The 27,518-nt window shown below is 39.4% G+C and overlaps 1 protein-coding gene across 2 annotated transcripts in view; it reads left to right on the forward strand.

Annotated features, from left to right (window-relative positions):
• The window catches only part of SRGAP1 (SLIT-ROBO Rho GTPase activating protein 1), a 274,993-nt gene that overhangs the window by 168,359 nt on the left and 79,116 nt on the right, over window positions 1–27,518 (forward strand). For both annotated transcript variants that reach the window (XM_004276587.4, XM_033440537.2), the window contains exons 5-6: window positions 14,647–14,829; window positions 15,303–15,431. In XM_004276587.4, the coding sequence (XP_004276635.1) occupies window positions 14,647–14,829; window positions 15,303–15,431 (312 nt within the window). The remainder of the gene's footprint in view (window positions 1–14,646; window positions 14,830–15,302; window positions 15,432–27,518) is intronic.

The following is a 27,518-nucleotide window of genomic DNA, read 5'->3' on the forward strand; positions in this document are numbered from 1 at the left end:
AAGAGGAGAGAACTGAGAAAATGAAGATTTATCCCACCCTTACCATGAGGCACATGCAGGAGCCCATTCATTTCTCACAGCAGTCCTATGAGGCAGGTATTCCTAATCCCAAGGTTACTAATGGCAGCCGGGGCTCCAGATAATTAGCTCAGGCTCACACAGATAGTAAATGAATGCTCCAAAATCTCAGCCCAGTTCCATCCCCAAGGCCCATCAGTTCCCCACTGCACAGCCGCCTTCGGGAAGGATGTGCAGGACAGGTGGGGAGAAGAAGGGTGGAGCCTGATCTAAGAGGTAAAAGTCAGAGTTGAAACTTTTCTACTGCACGCTCTGATTGCCACTTGTAAAAACTTGATTGAGCTTTCCACATTGTTGATGTGGGTTACAAAATGGGCAAACCCAAACGGCTTTGGGTTTGCACACTCAGCTTTAACATTAGGGTATGTTCATTTGGGGGGCAGCCTCTTTAAAACATAGCTTTTCATATAGCTGTAGTGTTCTATGTGTCAGCACCCCCTGTTGAGCTGTGTGTTCTCACATGGTGATTAGTGCTAAGTATGCATTACTGGCTATTCCATGCACCTTTGTTTTCTGCCTTCTGAGCTCTAGCTCTAATTTGCCTAACAAATGCAAATAGAGAACAGAAGCTGTCCCAGTACAAACCCAAGTCTTTTGAGCCTCTTGTACAGGAGTTATTTGGAAAACAGGGTTTCTGAATGTACACAGGTATCCACGCTGGCCTTTACATATCTTTGCACCAGTTTAAAATGTTAAAATAAAAAGCTAATTATTTTTAGAGGAGATGGGAGGGAAGACACTGTTTATTATTTCAAGCCCTTCTTAGAAAACTCCACCTCTGAGGACTGCTGAGGAAAGCTTCCTCGGCTGGCTTTGTGAGCCTCCCACAAACCAGGAGCTAATGCATTCTTCCATAAGAAGAAACATGCCCCAGGCAAGGTTGAAAGGTCATTCTGAAAAAGCCCAAGATACTTGCCACATCCTATCAGAAGATTTTTCTCTGTGCCTCCAAGAGGTTTTTGGGTTTTCTGGTTTTGTTCTGGTTAAGTATTTATTTTAGCTCAAGGGCATTTGAAGTATTTGAAATATATATTTCTGTAGTGAAAATGCAAATTCATTGCTTTGAGAGGGACTACAAAGAGGTCTGGGTCTCGGAACAAAACACTGAACAAAGAGAAATAAGGCATAAGGATATGTAAAAGGCTCCCGCAAATGAAAACCTCTCTGGAATACCACATTCTCCGTGATGCCACCTGGAAAACTTTTAAAAAGCAGTCTATTTAGAGATCCTGGGCTGACAAAGTGTTTCCACATATCCTTGCCCTGGCTTTCTTACTAGACACTTAGATGGAAAGAAAGAGAGGTATTGGGATCACATGACTCCCTGCCAACTTCCGAATTCTAATCTTGGCCTTGACGCAGACTGACTTTAGAGACCAGGTTCCATAGTTTAACCTGGATTCCTCTTCCTGCCAAAACGATTGAGATTAATAGAATTTCCATTGGAAGACTCTCTAAAGACAGCTGGTGTTTTTTCTTTAATTTTTAAAAAAAATGTTATTGAAATATAGTTGATTTACAGTGTTGTGTTATTTTCAGGTGTACAGAAAAGCCATTCAGTTGTTTATATATTATATTATATATTCTTTTTTTTACATTCTCTTCCATTATACGTTATTACAAGATTTTGAGTATAGTTCCCTGTGCTATACAGTAGGTCCCTGTTGGTTGTCTATTTTATACAGAGTAATGTGTATATGTTAATCCCAAACTCCTAATTTATCCCTACCCCCGCCAGGACATCCGATTGATAAGAACTTTATATGTAGATGTCTTTTAGGGTACCCTGCTAATTAATGAGGTGAAATGCTCACGAGCTCCTGCTTGGAATTTTTCTTTTCTCTCTGAGATTTGAGAATTAGTTATGGTTGGTGCTTATGAACTACAAATAAAACTGCCTTTTAAAAGAAGTGAACAATATGAACCGAAAACAAGTAGTTGGCTTAGAAATGAAAGAACAAAAAAGTGTTAGAAAGTATAGTTTAGTAAAAACAAAACATTTCTAAAGCATGTTTCATATCAAGAATCCTTCTCAGAGTATTTTATCCAAACTATTACATTCTGAAATATAGTAGTATGACTTTTAAATGATTACAATGCTTTAATAACAGACAATCAGAACGTTTCATTTGTATTGGGTAATTAAGGTACTTAGCTTTGTTTATCATTATTCATCAAAACCAAATATATAATACATATACATAGAATAAATCATGGGCATTTTCCTTAGATTTATTGTCTCAAAATGGACTAGAAATGTTGACCAGTAAAAATCATGTGAAGGGAATGAAGATCTAAATCTGTTGAGCCGGGTGCTCCATTTCAACATATCTTAACTCACTTGATTATCTGATAGAATTTTAGCACTGAATGGGCCTTTAGAAATGATCAAATTAACCTCCTCATTTAGGGAGACCATCACAGAGACTCAGATTAAGTGATTAACTAAAGTCCCAGGTTGGAACTGTAACCCAGGTTTTTATTTTAATTCAAATTAGTAAATAGGGCCCTACTATGTATGTCCTACTGTGATGGGAGCTTTAGGCAAGACAGTACCAGAAGTCTGGCAAATAAAAGCTAAGCAAGGACTAAATAGCAACAGCTAACCTATATCTGGTACTATTCTAAGCAATTTATATAATTAGCTCTTTAAAGTCTTCCAACGGCCCTACAGGGTAGATGAGGCACAGAAAGGTTAAGTACTTTGCCCAAGGTCACACAGCTAGGAAGCCTCAGACCAAGCAGAGTCAAAAGGCTCAGCTCGCACACTGTACTCCCTATTTTTTAATAGATTTATTTATTTTATTAATTTAATTTTGTCTGTGTTGGGTCTTCGTTGCTGCGCACGGTCTTTCTCTAGTTGCGTCAACTGGCGGCTACTCTTCGTTGCCGCGGGCGTGCTTCTCATTGCGGTGGCTTCTCCTGTTTCGGAGCACAGGCTCTAGGCGCACGGGCTTCTGTAGTTGTGGCATGAGGGCTCAGTAGTTGTGGCTCGCAGGCTCAGTAGTTTTGGCACACGGGCTTAGTTGCTCCGCGGCATGTGGGATCTTCCCGGATCAGGGGTTGAACCCGTGTCCCCTGCATTGGCAGGCGGATTCTTAACCACTGCGCCACCCAGGAAGACCCAGTACTCCCTTTTTAATGGTGATTATAACTTAAGGCAGACCATTATGTACCAACAGAAAGGTTCAGCTAGAGGGCTTTGGAGTTTCAAAGAGAGAGGTCCACCCTGAGGATTAAGAAAAATTCAGAGAGGAAAGGGTCTGAAAATGGACAGGATTTTACGAGTAGGACAGATGGAGAGAAGCTGGGGAAGGTTTTTGAGGCAATAGCAGTGTGAGCCAAGGCATCCAATTAGGACGAACACAGGCATATTCATAGAATTTCCCTCTGGAGCCATATCTAGAGAGAAAGGAAAAAAAATCAGAAGTTGAAAGATTTCAGGAGAGTACCAAATGAGATTCTAAACGACATAAGCAGCAAAAAATGGTTAGACATCTGGTCAAAAGCAATTAGAAAGCTCAGAAATCTTTCTTGCATAGATTAACAAAGGCCTCTCACCTTTCTTCTTTTTTTCTCTCTTCTTTTTAATAAGTGGAGTGAGAGGTATTGAATTTGAGAAACAGGTTTTTGTGTCAAGTTCTAAACCATTTTCCATTAAAAGGAAAGGATTCCATATCATTCTTTCCATTTTAGTTGATGCTACAATTCCAAGGGTTTCAGGTCTTTTATGATTTTAAAATTCTAAGTGTCTGGTGTCCTCAGCTTAAATATTTCATATACTAAACCATATAACTTAAATGTCTAATACACACGTGTAATGTTGAAGACATGTGAAACATTTCCCTGAAAAGAATTAATGCCGGTGACTTTGAAATTCTAGTAAATTTGTTGGCCTTTCATTATACATGTATTTTCCCCCTCAACGTTGCCAACTGCTTGAAACTCTCCCTTCACCACTTCTGCTGCCACTGTGTTCACTATGGCCCTGGTTAATATGTATTCCAAGTGCCAGTTTGTGGGTATTATTCTTTCAGTAGCTTAAACTTGTATTTCAGGGCCTCTGAAGACTTCTTATGAAAACGCTTTTTGAAACAAGGACTTTCTGATGACCTTCCCTATCACTGACTTTCTCTGTTGACTTGTTGGGCAAGGATTAAGTCTCTTTGCAGCTCAGTTTCTTTGATGGATAGAACAAAGGCCATCCCTCTGCTCTCAACCTTCAGGTGTGTGAGAGTAAACAAGGGAGCATTGACACTAAGCACTGGCTGAGGCTATCGTGGGCTTTAAAGATATGGTGGGGGGGTGGTATTTTATGATTTTTGTAGCAACCGTGAAACACACTGTTCGCCAGTTACCACTGCAAGCGCTTGGCATGTATTAATTCATTTTGTCTTCACAGCAACCTTAGAGGTATGATTCTTATTCCTAATTACAGGTGAGAAAACTGTGGAACGTGATAAAAGGCAAAACAAGGATCTGAACCCAGGCAGTCCGGTTCCTGAATTTAACCATTAGATCTGTTGAGAAATGGAATAGGTTATCTTTTAAGACGGTGCTCTCCTCCTCTGTAGAGTGGCTGCCCAGCACTTGTATGGAGAGGGTTTGTGATTTGTAAGTTTCTAGGATTTATGGAATGCCATTATTCAGCGTTTGTTCCAAATCTCAGAATCTGTTCCGTCTCTAAGTCAGTTAAATGGAAAGTACTAAAAGCATAGTTGCCTCAGCTCTAAAATTATTAGAGGATCATCTCTGTTGCGTCCAGGTGATACACACTGAGAGGCTGGGAGGAGCCTTTCAATAAATGTATAGGTCCCGTTAATATATTGATGGCAAACAGCCCTGTCATCAATGAGTTAGACTTGTGAGATATTTCCATGTATGGTGTTGGGTGCTGGGCTAGATAGAGGTCTCCACAGCTCTGTGTAAACCTCCCAAGGGCTTCCTGGAGAAGCTGACACCTGATTTTATGACAAAGGAAGGGTGGGAAGGGCCTTCCAAAAAAGCAATTCGTGTGTGAGGGAAAGCACAGATGCATGAAAGCTCATTGCCTGTGCAGGGAACTCCATGTGCTTGAATATTGCCAGATTATTAGCAAATCATTCATGTCAGAATACAGGGAATATTAAGCTGGACTTTGTTTAGATCCTCTGCCCTTACCAATCTCTCTTTACCCCACTACAAATGGAGTGCTTGAGAGACAAGAAAGGAAAATATCTTCTGCAAAATTAGAAGTTCCTGGATAAAATGACATTCATTTTATGTTAAAAATCTCTGATCATTGTGAAGTGGGCAGATATTATACCAAATTGTTCATTGCTCTCATGAAAAATAATCCTGATGAACCTAGTGTAAATCAGTCGAGAATAAAATATAATTGGATTTCTAGTAATAGAATGTAAAGGAATCAAAAAAGTTAAGGCCGGACCTCCCTGGTGACGCAGTGGCTGAGAGTCCGCCTGCCGATGCAGGGGACACGGGTTCGTGCCCCGGTCCGGGAAGATCCCACATGCCGCGGAGCAGCTGGACTCGTGATCCATGGCCGCAGAGCCTGCGCGTCCGGAGCCTGTGCTCCGCAAGGGAAGAGTCCACAGCAGTGAGAGGCCCGCGTACCGCAAAAAAAAAAAAATATATATATATATATATATGTATATATAGTTAAATTTAGCAGTTTGAAAAAGATGACTAATGCCCTGCTTTAACTTAAATATAACAGTCAAAGATAAAAGCACATAGCAAATCCTTGTGTCAACCCTGCACCTACCAGATAGTTCCTGGGTTTTCCTCCTTAATGAGCACTTTATGATTGATCACTAATCAGTTTGAGAGCTAATTAAAGTCACTAGAGTGATAGATACCCCAGTTTAAGATTCATCAGTATAATAGTACATTAGAGTATACAGGCATTGTTCATTTCTAGATATTTTCTGTGCAGCAAAGCAGATGAGTTATGGCCTCAGAGCCCATGGAAAATTCTAGGAGGAATCTTATGTCCTCGGCATAGCATGGTATACTGTTTGCTGCCTCAATCAACAGAAGCAGGAGATAATTAGTATAATTTGTTGTTAATGGGTTTTTCCTTTTGATTAAAATTTATCTGCCATCTACCCTGACACTGAAAAAAATCAGCCTCTTTAGCAACTGAGAAGTATATTTTATATATATGTATTTCTCCAAACAGTAAATACTTGTGATACTTAGTTGTTGAAATCATGGACTCATAGAATTTTAGAGTTGGAAAAGGCCTGAGCGATTACATGGTCCAGCCACGTCCTTTATAGGTGAGAACGCTCTGGGCCAGCAGGGTTAGACAGAGCCTTGCCACAAGGTCACAGTCAAGGCCTGGCAGACTGAGGGTTCACACGCTTGGATATTTAGGACCTGAAAGCTCCTTCCACTGTCACAGGCTCTTGTAGGTTCTTGTTGAAGATGGAGAAGAAAAAAGTAAATCTCCAACAGAAAACAAAACATGAATGACAGTCCGGATGCTCTTTTCATATAGACTGCTAGATGCCATCCTATGTTATTTCCTCTGAGCATCATCAAATATTCTCCATTTCAGGGAATGTATTAAAATTCTTATGGAAAGAGGCCTTTTAGTTACATGATCAGTTTTTCTATGGTCAAACCTCTAGTTTGTGCTTTTTCTTTCATTCCACAGTTTTCAAAGTGTTTGAGGTTCATAGTTTTATTTGATTGGTTCCCTAATTTTGGTCCTGTCAGGAGGCCTCATGTTGCCATCTCTAATAGATGAAAGTTACACTGAGGGTCAGAAAGACTGAGGTTACAGAACTATTTTGCAGCAAAGCTAGGACCAAAATCCAGGTCTGTTGGATTTTATAGACCCATAAAATGTTGCTCTTTGTAATTACTCCTGAAACAAAACCTTTAACACCACACTGAACAGAACAGAATTATTTTGGGGACTTTCATTAGCCTTACTTTCTCCCTTTGCATATGTGTTCTCTGTTTTTCCCTTTGTTTTGTTTATTCTCTGTATCTCTGTTGCCCTGTCATTTGGGTGGTTAGCAGCCAGCAGGGTCCGGAGTCCCAGACAATGCCTTTTGTTCAAAGCATTTGTTTGGATTATAAATATAATTCGATGATAAACTCATACTGTTTTACTGATTTCATTTCAGTGGAGCCACAACATACCTCAAGTTTTCTTTGATAAACTAGCTATAAAGATGGGATCTCATGCTATTTAATCGTTCATCTTGAACTATCTGCTCATTTCTAAAGCGCTTTGCTAAAATTCTTCCCATACACATAAATGGAAGTATCACTTCTTTCCTTTCCTTTACCTCTGTTGGAAATGATAGTCTTTCCAGTCATGGAGAAATCATTACCTGTTATTAAAAGGAAATCTTTTGTGGTAATTTTTTCAAATAGCAATAGCTGACATTTACTGTGCACTTATTACATGTCAAGCTCTTTTTTCTGTGCTCTTTACATGTCATGACACATCTAACCCTTCCAACTACCCTATGCATGCAGTGAGTAAGAATGTTATGCCCATTTTACAGTGAAGAAATGAAGGCACAGAAAGGTTAAGTTACTTGCTGAAGATCACACAGTGCAGAGGCAGGATTTGAGCCCAAGCAGTCTGTTCTGTGGGTCTAAGCCCTTAACTGCCAGTATACTACCTCTCAAAGTGAGTTCTATAAATGTTACTTTTCAAATATAATTAAGTTTTGTAAATTCTGCTTTCATTGACTTATAGTGAACCATACAAGCCTGGGGAAAGGAAGTGGGAAAGTTCATCATTGTAACAGTCCTATTGACCTCTCATTACCTCGGGTATCAGCAGCTTTTCCAGCCCTGATGCCACAAATGAGAATAAAATATACTGATAAGTGTCCCTCACAGGCCTTAAGTGGGAGATGGGGCATTGGGGTGGGAACTGAGATCCATTGTGGGCATTGACTGAGTAGCATTCATGTTGTGGGTGGGATTCTCCTGTCTTTACATCTGTATATAAATAAAATATATCCCCCCTCCCACCCCAACTTTCTCTCCAGGTGAGCTCCCAGACTTAAATAGAAGCTGATTAAAAGGAAGCCTAGGAGTCTTCTCCACCTGACTTGCACTCAGCCTACCTACCCTGAAGTCCATGGGTGCTTCCCTCCCCACCTCCTATTTGTCTTCAGTAAGAGTAGGCCTGCCTTTGTGTCTTTACCGGGTAGGGACTGTGTCTTTCATCTCTAGCTTCAGAGCCTAGCACAGTGCCTGGCTTACAGATACTCAGTAGCTGTTTGGTGGATGAGTAAATGCAGATCACTATGCACTGCTCCCTGAAACCTGGGTGATTTTCCAGTAAATTACACTTAATTTTCCAGTAACTGTCAGCATACATCAAAAGAGTGCTAATGATGAGATGAACATTGCAGAGAGGCTAGAAGCCTTCCTAAGTGTGACTTCAGGTGGTGTGTTTTATGAACACGTAGGTATCTAGGCCATCAACTCCTGGGTGCTCGTCACTGGTATGTTAGATTAGTTTTTAAGAGGTTTTGGCTGTCCCGAGTTGTAATATGAAACAGCAGGAGAGGCCTCCGTCAGGTCTGCTTTTGCTGTACTCAGTTCTCCAGCTGCTTTGTCTTTGAGAGGCACTGGCGTGCACCTCTCTGCTTAGAGCCAGAACGTGAAGCCAGTTAGTCTGGCCGCGGAGCCTGTGTACTCGCTTCTACATCATACCTTAGAAACTGTCAAGAAAGAGAACTGCCCACCCTGTTCCTGTGCTTCCCAGGCATTGCATCACTTAATCCCAATTTCACCTCAGAGGAACTGGGGCTCAGGAAAGTTAAGAAACTTGCCCAGCTGATACGCGTAGCACGAGAACTCAAATCCAGGTCTGCCTGGCTCTGTATTCGTCGCCAAGGTTGGCTCAGTATACTAAAGGGCGGGAAAGCTCAAGGTTGCTGGTGTAAAGATCACAGCATGCAGTGTTATGATGCTGTCTGAAAAGCAGCTCCTGCCCACTGCCCCTATTTAAACTAAGCTCCAGGGACACAGCTTGGCTCAGCAGAGACTATAGTCTACACAGAGGCTGTGTGAGCCCCTGAAGGAGCCAAGCTTACAGCACAGCTCCTGGGGCTCAGCCTAGGGTGGCCCGGGAGCCCTGCCTTCCCCATGAACCTGAGAGCTTCGTGGGAATGGACTTCCAAGGTGGTGGTCCTACCCTGATGGTTTTGTTAATCTGGCACCGGCAGAAACTCGGTTACAGTTAGAGCCCTCTCCTGTATTGATTATAGAAAAGAGATCTTTCTCTTAGGTTGTTGGTATTTAAGGAGACCTAAAGAATGTAGTTTCTCAGGAGAGCTTTTTGTGATTGATGGATTTAGTAAAACAGCAGGCTGTGTGTGGAATTAGGAAATACTGTCACTAACATACTGCTTTTTACCAGCCCACCCGCCAACCACAACACCCTTTTTTTCTGAGATGCCATAAATCCCAGTGCTAACTGTATTTCACAAATGATTTAGAAATGTTTGCCATCCCGTCAGTCCAGTCCCAGGTATTTATTGGTGGTACTATTTTGGGTGCCAGGGCTGGAGAGGAACAATGCTAGTCACATAGTATTTGTTAAATGAATAAATGAATGGGCAAGCTGAATATAAAAGGATTCCTGTCCTTCATTTGTTTCTCACCAGATGCCTATTTTACTCCTCCTGTATATAAGGCAATATTAAGGACCTGGAGTTGCCTAAAATATTATTGGTGGCCTCACTGAACTTACAGGACAATCCATGATACTGAGTGGTACACAGATATCTGTAACACACGGCACAGAGTCTGAAGTGCTATCAGTAAGTAGGTCTTGGAGGTCGGAAGAACAAGACCACTCTGGCTGGGGACCCAGGGAACACTTAGCAATAGGTGAGCTTTGACCTTGCCCTGGAGGGTGAGTCAAAATGGTAACAGCAGGGGATGCTGGGGGAGGGCATCCCAGGCAGTGGGATTGGATTGTCTTGGGAAAAGGCCACGGAAGCAGGAAAGTACAAATTTTGAGGAGGGAGTTAAGTGATTGACTCAGTAGTATACAGAGTGCTGCTTGGGCTGGTGTTGGGAGCAGAGCGTGAGAGCATTTGAACTCCGTGGTGGAGGGGGTCGTGTCAAGTTTAAGAAAAGGTCAGAGAGAGTGAGAACAGAGAAAAGGCCCTGGAGCTGTCATTCTGGATTCTCCTTCCTCCTTTCCATTCCCTCTTCTTCATGCTAAATCAGGTCGCTTCACACCCTAAACCATCCTGCCTATCTTCACCGAATTACTGCTGAGGTACTGCTTTGACCATACTGTTCACACCTCTGTGGATTCACCAACCCCCTTCAGAGTAAATTCTATACTACTTAGTTGGGGTTTCAAGGCTCTCCTCATCTGGCCCAGTCTTATTCTTCAGCTCCGTTACCCCATCATCCACTACCCTGGACCTTCTCCATCGTCTTGGTCTCCTCATGCCCACCTCACCTGTGTGGGTCGCCTACCCCATTACATCTTTCCTGATACTGTCCTCTCAGCCCAAATGCCCTCTCACTTCATCAGTGTCCATGAGAATCTCCAAGGCCCATTTTTTAAATTCTAAAAACTTAAACTCTTAGAAGATGGAAATGAAGTCTTTATTTTTATACCCATCAGTGCCTTACAGGTGCTAAACACCAAGCAAATGTTGAATGAATAAATAATTATCTTTCATTCCTTCTTTTCCTCCATTCTTAAATATGACCAAGAGTAACTATATCCCCCAGATAAAGAGGCCTTCCATTTGTATAATGCATTAGACCTTCTGAAGGTCACGGCATAGCAGTCCAGAGCACTGAATCTGGAGCCAGACTGCTGGGGTACTACCCATTGCTTTGCCGATTATCAGCTGTGTGACCTTCAGCAAGTTACTTAACCTCTCTGTGCCTCACTTTTCTCGTCTGTAATACGGGGAGAATAAAGGTACCTACCTCATAAGCATTTTTAGAAGGATTAAATAAGCTATTATTGGGCTGTCCAAAAAGTTCGTTTGGGTTTTGCCGTAACATCTTATGGGAAAACCCAAATGACCTTTTTGGCCAACCCAGTATTTGTAAAATGCTTAGAACAATGTCTGGCATGTAGTAGGAATTATATAATGTTTGTTTAGCTAAATAGATACACATTACATATATCTCCATATATATATATATGTGTATATATATATATTAATGGTATAGATTATATACATATATATACACACATATGTAGTAAGTACTCAGTAAAGGTACAGTTGTACCCACACACAGGGACCATGTACAATTGGGTATCCACAACAACCTTGTAAGGTGAGCAGAAGTGTTAAATGACTCTCCACACCTCGTAACTGGTAGATCCATTCCTGGAACCATGTCTTCTAACTTCTGAGCCAGAAGTCAAAAAGTAGAATTTATACCCTTGATCGACTGATCTCCAACACATGGATGGTTTTCAGATACACCATGACTTCTTGACACTGAATATTGAAATTTACTATAGATACTTTAATTACTTTGATTTAAAGTACAAGAGTAGTGTCAGATCCATTATATAGGGTCTGTCAGTAAGAAATATACAGTTTCTGTATAGGATTTCACATGAGGTGAGAGGTACATGAGGTAAAGAGAGATTGGTAAGGGCAGAGGATCTGAACAAAGTCCAGCTTAATATTCCCTTTATTCTGACATCAATGATTTGCTAATACTCTGGCAATAGTCAAGTGTCACAAAGAAATCCATGATGTGGTCACTTTCTACTTGACTATATTCTTCTTGCAGTTGAAGACAGAGCAGGGAAGATAAATTGAGCATGTTCAATGGAGAATTATGCCTGAGGTTTTAGTAGAAAAGAATTCAAATAGGAAAATATGCTATTGGAGTACATTTAAATGGATATATACCTATCATGTCATTTGGTATGCAAAGGCTTGTGTTTGCATTAAGCTGATGGAGAAGCTGTTATTTTCTTTGCAGTATATATTCAAAAGCTTTCTTTTACTTCTCTGAAAAAGAGAGAACTGTCTGTTATTTTAAATACAAAACACATTTAACTTCTGTCAACAGCTTACATTTTAAATAATGCAGTTTGTACTGGCATTCATTGTCTGCAATTAGAGTTCTCGAGAAGCTTTTAGTTTTTTCTCTCCAACTTTTAAAATTCATTCATTGTAACTGTTGACATTTTGGAGAACAGTGGAAACCCTAAGTCAAATTGGAAAAATGGAACAAAGACATTACCTTTCTGGAAATTACATTGAACCCGGTGGAGAATCCTCAGCTATTGTGCTGAAGCACATTGTGATGAAATATTTATACCCTCTTCTTGCTAGTGTTAGGTCAGACTCAAACGTTTTCCTTTTAACCCAGCCTACTTAACCAGAAACATCATGCTAGCAGCCAGCTCAGAATCCTTAGTGCCTAAAGCTTAGTTTGTGCAAATTACCTGCTTACAGTAGGCCTCAGCATCTTAGTAAAGCAAGAGTCAGGAGTTCAGGTCTTTTCTTCAGGATGTATTTAAAAGCAAGATTTCTCAGTCTGGGATGCCTTTTCATCCAACTATGACGGGAGGCACGTGTTCTCATTTCTTCCTTCCTGTCAACTAGCAAGAAGACAGCCGAGCATCTGTGTGTCTGTGTGTGTGTGTGCGTGTGTCTGTGAGTGTGTGAGAGATTGGTTTTTTTCACCCTCTCATTTAAAGATGTAACTGGAACCAGGACCCAGACAGCCTGTGGGTTTGCTTCAGGCGGGGAATATAAACAAAGCCAAGCCTAGAAATGCCAGGTGTGCAGTAGATTCATTGACCTCGTTGTTTGCCCAGCTGCACGGGGACTCCCATTTCATTCCCCAGCTGCTTCCTAATGCTGTCTTATTTTTCTTTCAAACTGGAGTAGCCAACCAAACCACACCCCCAGACAGATTTGATAATTACTAAGAAGAGACAACTTTGCAGTTACACACAGCTCACAGAAAGCCGCCATGACTTTGTAGTTTGGCCCGCACTTTGTTCTTGTTCAGCAGTGCCTTTGACGTAATTAGCTAGCTTATGATTTTAAGGAAAGGCATCATCAGATTTTATGAAAAGTAAAGCTCTTCATTAACCCTGTGTTTTACTCTTTAAAATAGTCATCTTAAGAGTGTGTATTAAGTTGAACCATAAGTGCTGATTTTCTACCTTTTTCATATAACCTACAAAAAACAGCAATTTGGTTCAACCTAAATAAATATATTTATTCCAGTGTTGCTTCCAGTCTTCAAACTATTTTAAAACTCATCTTTTGAAATGAGAAGAATCAAGTTCCTTACTTTAAAACATTACATCAATCTCTTTAACACAACTACTCCTTAGTTATAAAATTGGCTCTGAATAACAGTTATTTACAGATGAAATAAAATCCATTTTATGTGGAGGAGAATTTGACATAATTTTTGAGAATGTGCCGGTACTGATTACTTGGGTGCTGAGTTCTGGTACCTGAAGGAACCCTGAGACATCAGTTGGCATCGGAGTCATCACACCTTTAAATTTTTCTAAATTAAAGAATATTTAATTGAGGATTGATTATATATTTACAATATATATGGAAAGGATACATTACAAAATTTCACCTCCTGTATATTCCTAAATCTATCAAAATGCAAATTACCTGTATCATTTCTAAGAGAAGAAACAAGCTTTATTTATAAAAAAGCAAGAAGTTGAAATATTCTAAAATGTTCAACAGTAGGGAATTAGTTAAATAAGTTACAGCACAGTCATATAAAGAAATATACAGCCCTTAAAATTATGTTTTACAAGACTATTTTGTGGTATAGGAAAATGTTGATATTTTTGAGTGGAAAAGGACATAGGAGATTAAAAATTGTAAATATAGTATGATCCAGATTTTTTAAAAGGAGAAATGATATGTGTCATTTTAAAATGAACAAGTGTGTGTGTGTGTGTGTGTGTATTTTCATAGGAAAAAGACTGGATAGCTGTATACCAAAATCTTATGCTTTTTATTTTCTACTTGCTTTATATTTTACTTTCTTTTTTGTATCGTGTTTTCTACATTGAACATAAAGTATTACTTTGTGCTCATAAAAAGTTTTCTTTTTAACTACAACTATATATGAACCTTATATTTACATTTTGTATTTTGACAAGTACATTTTAAGCAATAAAGTCCCTTTAGTAAGGGCTATATATTTATTTGGAGTTTTTTATAATTCCAAGGTTTGACTAAAATTTATCCATGCATAAGGGTTTATTCTTCAAATTAATAATGCAGAGGAGATTTTAGAGAAACACTTTTAAGTTTGAGGGAACTTTTTAAGTACACTGAAAGCACACACAAGACTCTGTAAATTATTTTTTTCATCACAGCCTGTCCCTAAGTGCCTCTTCCTGGCAGGTGAATTTGCATATTTCTGTTTGCTTTATGTAGAAGGAATAGTATATACTTTATTTTACTAACAATCTGGCTCTCTGCCAGTTGAAAGGTGATATCTTTAACATATTATGTCGTATAATGGTTTCCATTCACTTTCTAAGTTACAGACAGACATCTTTTAACAATGTGGGTCACATTTTCACAGGTGATGAAAACATACCATATGTATCATGCAGAGAGCATCAGCGCAGAGAGCAAGCTGAAAGAGGCTGAGAAACAAGAAGAGAAGCAAATTGGCAGATCCAGTGACCCAGTCTTTCATATCAGACTGGAAGAGAGACATCAGCGGCGAAGCTCTGTGAAGAAAATTGAAAAAATGAAGGAAAAAGTAAGTAAAAGACTGCAGAGCCTTTCTGTCCTCACTGGAGGTGACAAACCTAGGAACACTGATGCAACAGCTGATAGACACACATTGTAAATTGCTGTGAAGTGACATGCATTTCCTCCCACGGGAATGAAAAAATGTGTTAGAAACATAAAAATCATGTAATAACAGCTGGACCTCATTTAGTGGTGAATGCCAAGTATCCAATACACAATGTAGAGAACTTTGAATATTAACAAAGAGATTTCATTGCAAATGGGCCTGGCGCCCGTATACGTTGTTGTTTTTCCTCATCGCTGGGTAATTTTCATTTATTTAATTCAGATTCGAAATGTACTTTTCTCAAAGGACTTCGAAGGTCATTTGTATATGTTGAATAAATTGTTTAGATGAATAGAAATTCATGTATGTTTCCCTGTCTTGTTTTAAAATGACTTTATTGTTTTCCCCAATGCCTGGATCTTCTTCATTTCCAGAGACAAGCAAAGTATTCGGAAAACAAGCTAAAGTCGATTAAGGCACGGAATGAATATCTCCTAACCCTTGAAGCAACCAATGCCTCAGTTTTCAAGTATTATATTCATGATCTTTCAGATTTAATTGATGTAAGTACTCGAAGTTTTTATACTTTCCATACCAAGATGGAATTAGCAGTAATCTCATTTCCTTGATTCTAAAACACCATCATTTATTAAAACAATGTTGTTTTATGTAATTGTCAGGAAAAAAACGCTGCCAATTAAACTACACAGAATACTAAGACACAATAAATTGTAAGATGCATGTGAAACACTGTGCATCCTAAAACCACTGAAAAACGAATTATGAAGTTCTATGAAGCTGTGAGTATCTGGAAGACTCAGCTAGGAAGGGGGTCCAGGCATTTTCAAATGATGCAGTGGCACAGCCCTAACTGTGTTCATTGATTCGAAATATATTTATTGGACCCCTACTATTGTGAGATGCTGAGGCTCTGTGAAGCCATAGATAAACAGTTCTTACCCCGTGGAATTTAAAGTGGAAAAAAAAAAATGTTAAGCAAATGACGACACAAATGATTGCTTTATGACAGTTGTGATAAATACTGTGAAGCAAAATAGGATACACAGAAACCACTTTTATTATCTAACTCTCTTTACTTTTATAAGATATGATATAAAAAAAGCGCTAATCGGGCTCATTTAGAACACGCCAAGTATATGTCTACTATTATATTTGTGCAGTGTTTACTGCCATTATTCCCCAACTTTGACCCTCAGCGTCACTCATTCTTTCATTCAGAAATCATCCACCGAGTAGCCCAGTCATTGTGCTAATACTGTAGGAGATGGCAAAAATAAAACAGACAAAAATCCTCGGTCCAGAAACGCCAAGATCTGCAAATAGAAGATAAAAAGTGATGTGTCATAAGGAAAACACAGATGAAGTGGGAAGTTCAGAGAGTTATCTGCGGGAATTTTACTTGTATACTGCTTTGCAGTGATTGAATTCAACAGTTAGATGATAATATAAGATTATTTTCTATGGCTTATAGTGTCTGTCATAATTTAGTCATATAGTAGGTTAAAACAACTATTTTTATGGTGCATTAAGTCTCAGATATTTAGTGATTATTTTAGAGCCACAGTTTGGGACTTTTACAAAAGAATTGCTAAGAATTGTTACAAAAGATTTTTTAGTTCATTTTTAGTTCATTAACACTCTGATGTGACTTTTTCCTTTTATTTAAGTGTAAAAACAATTTTATCTCATATAATATCATAATTTCTTTATACAAAACCAGTTAGTAATAAATAAAACCAGGGGAAACTTTTTTCTCTTTTCCTGTGTTACAAGTATTTCAACCAAGTAAGTAATCACTTAATTGTTTTAAATACAGAAGCTTTAAAAAAAAATTTTTTTTTCTTCTAGCACTCTGATGAAATAAAAGGATTTTTTTTCTGCTAGATTGCTGCTAGTTTTCCTGAATAAAAATAAAAAATTTTATGACCCCTGCTTTCAAACTTAGATCTGTAAGGATTCTGCAAAATGAATGGAATATAGAAGAACTAATTCTTGTAACAGCTCCGCTTGCTTTTTTTGTTTAGGGCTTATTTTAGTAGTGATTGGAGTACTTCACTAAACCCAAGCCAATTTAACAAGAGGATAGATAAGTCTCTGTATCTTGAAAAGTGCTTCTTTAATACGTACAAGGTACCAAGTACTATTCTTGATAATGGGGATCCAGCAATGAACAAAACAGAGTGCTCACCTCCATGGAGTTTATGTACTAGTTGGGGAGACAAGCCATAAAAACATTTGCACATATATAATATGTGTATGTAATATATGTAATATATTATATGCTTATATATTAAATATTTATATTTAATATGTATGTAAGTAGTAACTTATTGTTGTAGTAGTAACAGTGCCATGAAGAAAAATAAAACAGAGCTCTGGGGGTGCTTCTGTTGATGGCATGTCAGAAAAGCCTGACGTTTGAGCAGAGAAGTGAGCTGCAGAGCTATATTTGCTAATGGGGAAGGAATCCCTCATATAGAAGGACTGGCAAGGCTCCAGGTATAGAGGCGGAGGTGAGTTTGGCAAGTTCAAGATGCTCCAGGATAGCAAGATGTCCCTCATATAGAAGCACTGGCAAGGCTCCAGGGACAGAGGTGGAGGTGTGTTTGGCAAGTTCAAGATGCTCGAGAATAGCAGAGGCCAGTATGGCTGGAGAGGAGCGAGCGAGGAAAAGGTTCTGGGAGAGAAGGAGGGGCAGAAGCCCAGTCACTTAGGGGCCTTTGGACAGGGAACTGTCTAAGTTTGGTGTGAAGCCAGTGAAGGGTTTGAAGCGAGGAAGTGACGCCACGTGATTTCCATTTTAAGGACTTACTCTGGCATCGGGGTGGCAAATAGACTGAGGTGGGTGAGGAGGACAAGTGTGAACAAAGCGAGCTACATCTAGGGTCTTTTGCGATCGTCCGGGCCAGAGACGATGCTGGCTTGGACTGGCGTGGGAGCAATAGACCTGGGAGAAGCGGTTGAGTTCAAAATATATTGAAAATAAAGCTAGAAGAAAACTGGGGTGGTGGGTTTAAAAAAAAAAAAGGATAAAAGTGACTCCTAGGGCTTCCCTGGTGGCGCAGTGGTTGAGAGTCCGCCTGCCGATGCAGGGGACGCGGGTTCGTGCCCCGGTCCGGGAGGATCCCACATGCCGCGGAGCGGCTGGGCCCGTGAGCCGTGGCCGCTGAGCCTGCGCGTCCGGAGCCTGTGCTCCGCAACGGGAGAGGCCACAACAGAGAGAGGTCCGCGTACCGCGAAAAAAAAAAAAAAAAAAAAAAGTGACTCCTAGGCTCAGGTCTTGAATAACTAGGTTAATGATGTACGCTTTACTGAGATAGGGACCCTGAAGAGGAGCAATAGTTCTGTTACATGTAGTAAGGTTGAGATACCTGTGGGGCACCTGTGTGGAGATGTACAGTAGCGTCCTTGGTACCGTTAGTGTATATAGGACAAGAAGAGCATGTCAGGATTATGTGAGGCACCATCATGGTTGTGGATATTTATTGAACTCTTCCTATGTGACAGGCACCTAGGTTTCTAAGCATAATTTCATCTAATCATCATAACCTTGTGAGGTAAATACTATTTTCTCTATTTTATAGATTAAAAGAACTGACGGAGGCTTAGCTAGCTGGGTAACTTGCCAAACATTACACAATTGTTACGTTAGGTTTCAAACTCAGACATTTTAACCTCCAGATCAAAATAATTCTGATATAAATAAATAGTTAAATATGCCAAGTATTTTCAATTTTATTTTTAGAAAGCTGGATTTTTTAAAGATCAGCCTTAAATTTAAAATGTAGATTGAGCGACGGCCGCAGCGGGACAGCCCGCCAGCGGCTCGGGGCGCGTGCGCCGGGAACCTCGCGGGGCGGGCGGGCGTGGCACCCCCTGCCTGGCTGCCAGCGCCCCGGGGAGGCAGCCCGCGCGTGACGGGACCAGCAGCATGAGCAGCGGCTACAGCAGCCTGGAGGAAGACGCCGAGGACTTCTTCACCGCCAGGACCTCCTTCTTTAGGAGAGCACCCCAGGGCAAGCCCCGCGCGGGCCAGCAAGCTTCCAAAAGTAGAAATGGACTAAAAATTGTTGGATTTCCCTGGTGGCGCAGTGGTTAAGAATCCACCTGCCAATGCAGGGGACACAGGTTCGAGCCCTGGTACGGGAAGATCCCACATGCCGCGGAGCAACTTAAGCCTGTGCGCCACAACTACTGAGCCTGCACTCTAGAGCCCGTGAACCACAGCTACTGAGCCTGCATGCCACAACTACTGAAGCCCGTGCGCCTAGAGCCCGTGCTCTGCAGGAAGAGAAGCCACTGCAATGAGAAGCCTGCGCACCGCAGTGAAAGAGTAGCCCCCGCTGGCAGCAACTAGAGAAAGTCCACCCATAGCAATGAAGACCCAACGCAGCCAAAAATAAATAAATAAAATAAAATGTAAACAATTCTCAAATGATACAACTTAAATATGAATTTTAAAAGAAATGTTATACAATTCTAAAAGGATACAACTTAAATATGAATTTTAAAAGAAATGTTATGAAATTGGTATGTTGTCACATTCAAAAGAAATTGAGTACTCTTTTAGTGAAAAGCATGCTTCAAGTTCGTTGACCCACTTTCAAGGCAATCAGAATGTGACTGTACATTCTAAAATGGCTGCTTATTTTGTAGGAACCCAACTTACATATACGGTGGTGATCTTAAAAACGATTAAGCTTGACCCTTCATGATGAAAAAGGAACGGATTATTATGCAAAGGCACCTAGAATCCTTTATGCTCCCGTGTGAGCCTATTTAGCAAAATACCTTTTATACTGAGCTAATAATTATTAGAAGGTATAATCATTATTATACCTCTAGTGAGAAAAAGTTAAGACAACATTTTTAATGCTGTCTTAAGACACTTAATACAGCATCAAAAACATTTAATATGTGAAATGACATGGAAGATACTAAATGTATCTTGATTAAATCAAAGCATTATAAATAGTCAAAGAATTCAAGTTGAGACCTTTTTTATACAGACCTCCAGTTTCTCTTGGCTTCTACTCAAGTCAGTATCTGTCGCCTTTCTTAAAATTTTTCTATCATACATGATGATGAATGAATCTATTGATATAAAAAAGTCACATAAATTTTCCATAGAATTTGTTTTAAAACTAGTCTTATTAATATCTAGGAATAAACCTACCTAAGGAGACAAAAGACCTGTATGCAGAAAATTATAAGACACTGATGAAAGAAATTAAAGATGATACAAATAGATGGAGAGATATACCATGTTCTTGGATTGGAAGAATCAACATTGTGAAAATGACTCTACTACCCAAAGCAATCTATAGATTCAATGCAATCCCTATCAAACTACCACTGGCATTTTTCACAGAACTAGAACAAAAAATTTTGCAATTTGTATGGAAACACAAAAGACCCCGAATAGCCAAAGCAATCTTGAGAACGAAAAAAGGAACTGGAGGAATCAGGCTCCCTGACTTCAGACTATACTACAAAGCTACAGTTATCAAGACGGTATGGTACTGGCACAAAAACAGAAAGATAGATCAATGGAACAGGATAGAAAGCCCAGAGATAAACCCATGCACATATGGACACCTTATCTTTGATAAAGGTGGCAGGAATGTACAGTGGAGAAAGGACAGCCTCTTCAATAAGTGGTGCTGGGAAAACTGGACAGGTACATGTAAAAGTATGAGATTAGATCACTCCCTAACACCATACACAAAAATAAGCTCAAAATGGATTAAAGACCTAAATATAAGGCCAGAAACTATCAAACTCTTAGAGGAAAACATAGGCAGAACACTCTATGACATAAATCACAGCAAGATCCTTTCTGACCCACCTCCTAGAGTAATGGAAATAAAAACAAAAATAAACAAATGGGACCTAATGAAACTTCAAAGCTTTTGCACAGCAAAGGAAACCATAAACAAGACCAAAAGACAACCCTCAGAATGGGAGAAAATATTTGCAAATGAAGCAACCGACAAAGGATTAATCTCCAATATTTACAAGCAGCTCATGCAGCTCAATAACAAAAAAACAAACAACCCAATCCAAAAATGGGCAGAAGACCTAAATAGACATTTCTCCAAAGAAGATATACAGACTGCCAACAAACACATGAAAGAATGCTCAACATCATTAATCATTAGAGAAATGCAAATCAAAGCTACAATGAGATATCATCTCACACCAGTCAGAATGGCCATCATCAAAAAATCTAGAAACAATAAATGCTGGAGAGGGTGTGGAGAAAAGGGAACACTCTTGCACTGCTGGTGGGAATGTGAATTGGTTCAGCCACTATGGAGAACAGTATGGAGGTTCCTTAAAAAACTACAAATAGAACTACCATATGACCCAGCAATCCCACTACTGGGCATATACCCTGAGAAAACCATAATTCAAAAAGAGTCATGTACCAAAATGTTCATTGCAGCTCTATTTACAATAGCCCGGAGATGGAAACAACCTAAGTGCCCATCATCGGATGAATGGATAAAGAAGATGTGGCACATATATACAATGGAATATTACTCAGCCATAAAAAGAAACGAAATTGAGCTATTTGTAATGAGGTGGATAGACCTAGAGTCTGTCATACAGAGTGAAGTAAGTCAGAAAGAAAAAGACAAATACCGTATGCTAACACATATATATGGAATTTAAGAAAAAAAAAATGTCATGAAGAACCTAGGGGTAAGGCAGGAATAAAGACGCAGACCTCCTAGAGAACGGACTTGAGGTTATGGGGAGGGGGAAGGGGGAGCTGTGACAGGGCGAGAGAGAGTCATGGACATATACACATTAACAAACGTAGTAAGGTAGATAGCTAGTGGGAAGCAGCCGCATGGCACAGGGATATTGGCTCGGTGCTTTGTGACAGCCTGGAGGGGTGGGATAGAGAGGGTGGGAGGGAGGGAGACGCAAGAGGGAAGAGATATGGGAACATATGTATATGTATAACTGATTCACTTTGTTATAAAGCAGAAACTAACACACCATTGTAAAGCAATTATACCCCAATAAAGATGTTAAAAAAAAAAAAAACTAGTCTTATTATAGAAGCACTACATTTACATTGTAGAAATCTAGAAAATACTACAAACGAAAATAAAATGATCACATTCTTACCACCTGAGATCGTCACTGTTAAAATGTAGACTTTTTCTGTGTCCACCCACACATTTTTAGACCAGAGAGTATGAAATCACATTTTACATATAGCTTTTCAACTCCCTTTTTTCAGTCGTTCATCTCCCATCCTTCCATTTCAGAAAAATTTTGTCTCGTCTAATAACCGCCACATTCCCATTTGTGAATCCCCCCTCCCCAAAATGTTTCTCAGCTGGTATGTCTAGACTAGATCCAATTTAGATCACATGTTGGATCTGTGTGATGTGTCCCTTTAGTCTTTTTTTATCCAGCCAAGTCCCTTGTTAAAGAGACAGTTGTTGAGGAGACAGGAGTTCCTGAGAAAATCTCAGCTTCTCAATTTGTCTGATAATTTGTTGTGTTTTTATTTAGCCCATTTCTCCATCCCTTATATTTCCTACAAAGCAAACACCACATAAAGGCTTTATGGATTCAAGTTAAGCACTTTGCAATGGAATACACCATGGGTGGTATTGCTGTGTCTTATGTAGGTATGTAACAACGTATGTTTGGCCCACTGATAGTGTTACTGAAATTGATCACTAGCGTATGGTGATATAGCTCTGATTCCTTCATCATATATAGTTAAGGTTTTTCCCTTGCAACAAACTATGGATATTCTAAAACCTCTTGAATTTGGATTTTATTAAATTGAAAATCTACTAATTTGGAACTCAGCAACATCTGGGCGATAATTTACTTTTGGTCAGCAAAATGCCTTCTTAGAGTACAAATTAATAATGTAAATTAAACAGGAATGATAATTTAAGAAAATATTTTCAGGCACTTCAGAGTATAAATTTACATATATATCACTGACACCCTATTTAATGGAATCCTCTTTTGTTAACGACTACAGGTCTAAAAACTAATACTGCAACAATTTGATAGATTAGTTCAAGTCTTTCCTATAGATTTGGAGGTGATCTAATGTTTTTTTTAATTTAATAATTCCAATTTTATCTGTTTTAGATAAACTTCACCTTTACCTATCCATGTTAGTTTGGATACTCCAGATACTGAGTTATCTTTAGGGAGAATGGAGGGGGTTGCAATTGGCGGGGTTAGAGGACTTATGAAATACCTGTAATATTTTATTTATTTAAAAGTATGCAGTTGTCCCTCGTATCCACAGGTAATTGGTTCCAGGAGCATCCTTCAAAATCCAAGGATGCTTAAGTCCTTTAAAGTCAGTCGGTCCTTCATATTCATGGATGTGGAACCTGTGGATATGGAGGGCCGACTGTATATATTTTGCACCTATCTGTAAGTTTGGCGTGTTTTACATTTAGAAACGGAAAAAGCAGGGAGTTATAAAAAATGATTAAAACCATGCCTTAAATATTTTAATCTAAAGTATACCAATGTACTTGAACTTGCTAATCTTTAAATTATTATTTATCTTTTTGTACAGAATTTTGAATAGTCAGTCTTCCTATGTACAACCACACCCACTGTGTATTATCTATGATTTCTACTTTAAAATTTTTTTTAACACACAAGAAAAAATATTTTGGATCTATACAGTGTTTTCACAGTCTTGCACAGTTGGCAATTGTGCCTAATTTGATAACAATTTTGTTTACTCTTAAATCTTCCAACAGCTCCTTTCTCAATTATTTTATCAGTTTATTTAATATTTAATTAAATTATAATAAATATAAATGGCACAGATATTATACAATCAGCTCTTTTTTATATATAAATTTATTTTATTTATTTTTGGTTGTGTTGGGTCTTCGTTGCTATGGGTGGACTTTCTCTAGTTGCGGTGAGTAGGGGCTACCCTTTGTTGCAGTGCGCGGGCTTCTCATTGCGGAGGCTTCTCTTGTTGCAGAGCACAGGCTCTAGGCACATGGGTTTCAGTAGTTGTGGCACGTGGGCTCAGTAGTTGTGGCTCGCGGGCTCTACAGCGCAGGCTCAGTAGTTGTGGTGCATGGGCTTATTTGCTCCACGGCATGTGGGATCTTCCCAGACCAGGTCTCAAACCTGTGTCTCCTGCATTGGCAGGCGGATCCTTAACCACTGAGCCACCAGGCAAGTCCCTGTACAATCAACTCTTGAAGGCATACAGACTAATTATTTGAGCAGAAATGTACAGGAGTATTAGAGAGGGCCTATTAACTGTGTATATTCACAGTGGCATTGGTCACTATGCTTTAGAGCAGGAGTTGACAAACTTCCTCTGTAAAAGGCCAGGTAGTAAATATTCTAGGCTTTGTGAGCCTTATAGTGCAGGAGTAGCCATAGTAAGTAAGCAAATGGATATGGTTATGTGGCAGTCAAACTTCATTTATCATATCAGGCCATGGGTTGGATTTTGTTCACAGGCTGCATAGTTGGCCAACCTCTGCTTTATAAAATGAACTGAGTATTAGTTAATCCAGAGTGTCACTTAAGCAGAAGATTGTTGAGATGGCTTTTCCTCTGTCTCTGAAGAAAGTTTTAAGTAAATTTTAGTTTGTAGAGTAACAGTCTCTTACTTTGGAATCAGGTGGGAAGTGAACAAAGTTAATTTCACAGTGAGGTTTTTATTATGTCATTCTAAAAAATTAATATGAATTGCAAGTATTGGCCAAAGGAAATTTAATTGGTTTGGGAGAATAAAGGCATAATTATAGGGTAAAATAGATTGTAGTTTTGTAAATAATAGATTTTGTATCTGTTATCATTAAATATTCCCAACATTAAGTGCAGAAGAGACTATAACTATTATTCTGTAAAAATTAGGATGTATTACAACAAGAAGAAAAATCATACAGGCAACAAATATATTTGTGATTGAATGCTGAAATTTTCAAGTGATTATGATTTGCTAAGAAAAAAGAGTTGGGGAGAGTACAAGTCTTAATGCTAGGAATCTCTGATCTATAATCATATTCACTAGTCTGTGTATCTGAAATTCTTAAACCAACTGGTTTTAAGATTGCAGAACTGGTAATATAACCTCTTTCAGTCCAGTTCCACACCTACCCACCCTCAAAAGGTAGTCAGAGAAACAAAATCCTCAACAGTAAGATTCTATTAGTGCTTTGTCCCTGAGCACCTGCCCCATAATAATAAAGTATCTGTCATCCTTACAGTACAGTTTCACAGTCTCCAATTACTCCCTGTAAACGTTTGCAGGTCACTTTGAAGCTTGAAGGATAAATCTTTGTTACTATTATGGAATATTGCCATAGAAAATCCCCTGTTCCAGCTAATTTTCTTGGTAGAGATTTCTGTCATGTGTTTTATTAGCCATTTCTACAGAATAAGATTGAAGTTAGGTTACATTGTATACCGCATGCCATGTTTTTTATCACTTCTAAATAATCAGCTATCCTTTTGTCTCTAGGGACATATTTTTATTTGAAAAACATTTTATTCAGAGTTCAGATTTTTCTTAATTAGTTTGACTTTTCTCCCACTACATAATAGTATTAAAATTTATCCACGAAAACCTGCCGAATTTTAATATTGTAGTCTCCATTAGGCCTGAACTCTTATCAGGAAGATTATAAAGAGGTGATGTTAGATGGGTTAGGACAGTGTAGTTATCATGTAAACTGATATCATGCGTGTTTTTATCCCTGCATGGAAGAAAGGGTATTTAAAAACTGAAATGAGTTGGTTGACCAAAGTGGATGGCTTTAAACATTCCTTCCAATGGAGATGGGCCTTTGTTAAAGAAACTGCATCCACCTGCCGTATAGGCTGCACTTTCTCAGGCTCCAGTGCTCGCTTTTCCATCTTGGCTGTACCTTTGAATGTTGTGAAAGTTGCCTAAGGCGTGATCCTTTGTTTTTTTTTTTTCTCTTGGTCCCTTGCCTTAAATACTCTCTGATGGTTCCTAGATTTTTTTTCACCAGCCTTAATCATATTCCTGGGCTTCAGATTTGCATATCCACTGCCTCCTGGACATCTCTAACCAGATGTCTGTAGACACCTTGAACATTTGCCCCTACTGTCGTCATCCTTCACACATGTAACAACTTTTTCTTATCCATTGTTTACATCTCAGAAAATGGTACCACTTTCCACCCAGTGGCCCAAGCCAAAAACCCAGTTCTCTCATTCCCCACGTATAAACGCATCAGCATATCTTACCATCTCTACGTCCAAAATATCCCAAACCTTGGTATTTCTCACTACTTGCACTCTCAGTCTCTGAGACAAAGCCTCTTCATCTCTTGCCTGCACTTAGGAAGCAACAGCTTCCTAAGATGTCCAACTGAGCACTAAGACCTTCCAATCAATAATTCATTCTCTTCCCAAGCAACCAAAGTATTAAAAAAGATAAATCAGACCTGTAATCCCTATTTAAAACTCTCCATTAGAATAAAATCCAAACTATTCACTAAGACGCTATGTGAACTGACACCCACCTGCCACTCAGTGTCATCTCCTGCAACTTTCCCCTTAGTCACCATGCTTCAGGTACACAGGCCTTTCTCTTACCCAGACCCACTAAGCTTCTTCTTGCCTGGGGCCTTTCTCGTTTTTGTCCAGAGCACTCTTTCTTCCGGAGCTTTACAATACTCCTCCTTTACATTCATGTGACACCCGGCTGTCCTATATAAAAGAGCAATGCCCTTCCCCCAGCACTCCGTATACCTCTGGCTTTTTTCTCCATAGCATGTATCACCTGACCTGTATTAATTGAGGCTTGGTTTATTGTTCTCTCTCCTCTCTTGTGATTTGATTCAGGGTAGTTACGGAGATTTGGCCTGGGAAAAAAATGAGTCCAGTAGCAGCTCCTCTGAAGGAAATAATTGCCCCTGTGGGTGGGAGCTGTATTAGGCAACAAAAGATTATTCAGCCTACTCATTGGCTCAGGCTATGCAACCTCTGTTCTCCTTCTCCTGTTTCCTACTCTGTATCCATTGGTATCACACCGATGTACCATTTTGACCTTTTCCATGCTAAAGAGAAACTCAAAACAAGTTTGGCTAAATGCTCGGCTGCAGTTAAAGGAGCAGCAAAAATTAAATTGTCAGCTAGGGACCATCAGGAGCCCAGAGGTGAAAGCAGGTGTGTAAAAGTTGCCTGTAATTTCGACATACAGTTCAGTTCCACAAGATGCCTCTGTCTCACAAAATGTGTTTGCGGTATCTTGCCTGAGGTACTGAATAGCTAGAGAAGAAATTAGTGAAGGACAAAGATACTTACACAGGAGAAATCAACTTTTTTCCTTGACATCTACTGTAAAAGCTCTGAAAGTGTTTATTTCAGAATAACAAATAAATAAAAGTGTCTATTTCTGGTCTTTGAAAGCTACCCATGGTCATGTGAAAGCTGTATTTTGCAGTTCAGTTTGCTTGGGTTGCACTATTTTTCAGAAAGACGGAAAAGAAGGGGCAGACTGAGTCTTTACACAATATCCATGGTTCTGGAATGGTCAAAGCCAAACTTATTAAAAGCCAGGGATAGGACCCACAAGAAAAGATCATGGAAGCTTCTCAGACAGAGGCAGGAGTGATGAA

Source organism: Orcinus orca, chromosome 11, assembly GCF_937001465.1.
Source record: "Orcinus orca chromosome 11, mOrcOrc1.1, whole genome shotgun sequence".
NCBI lineage: Eukaryota > Metazoa > Chordata > Mammalia > Artiodactyla > Delphinidae > Orcinus > Orcinus orca.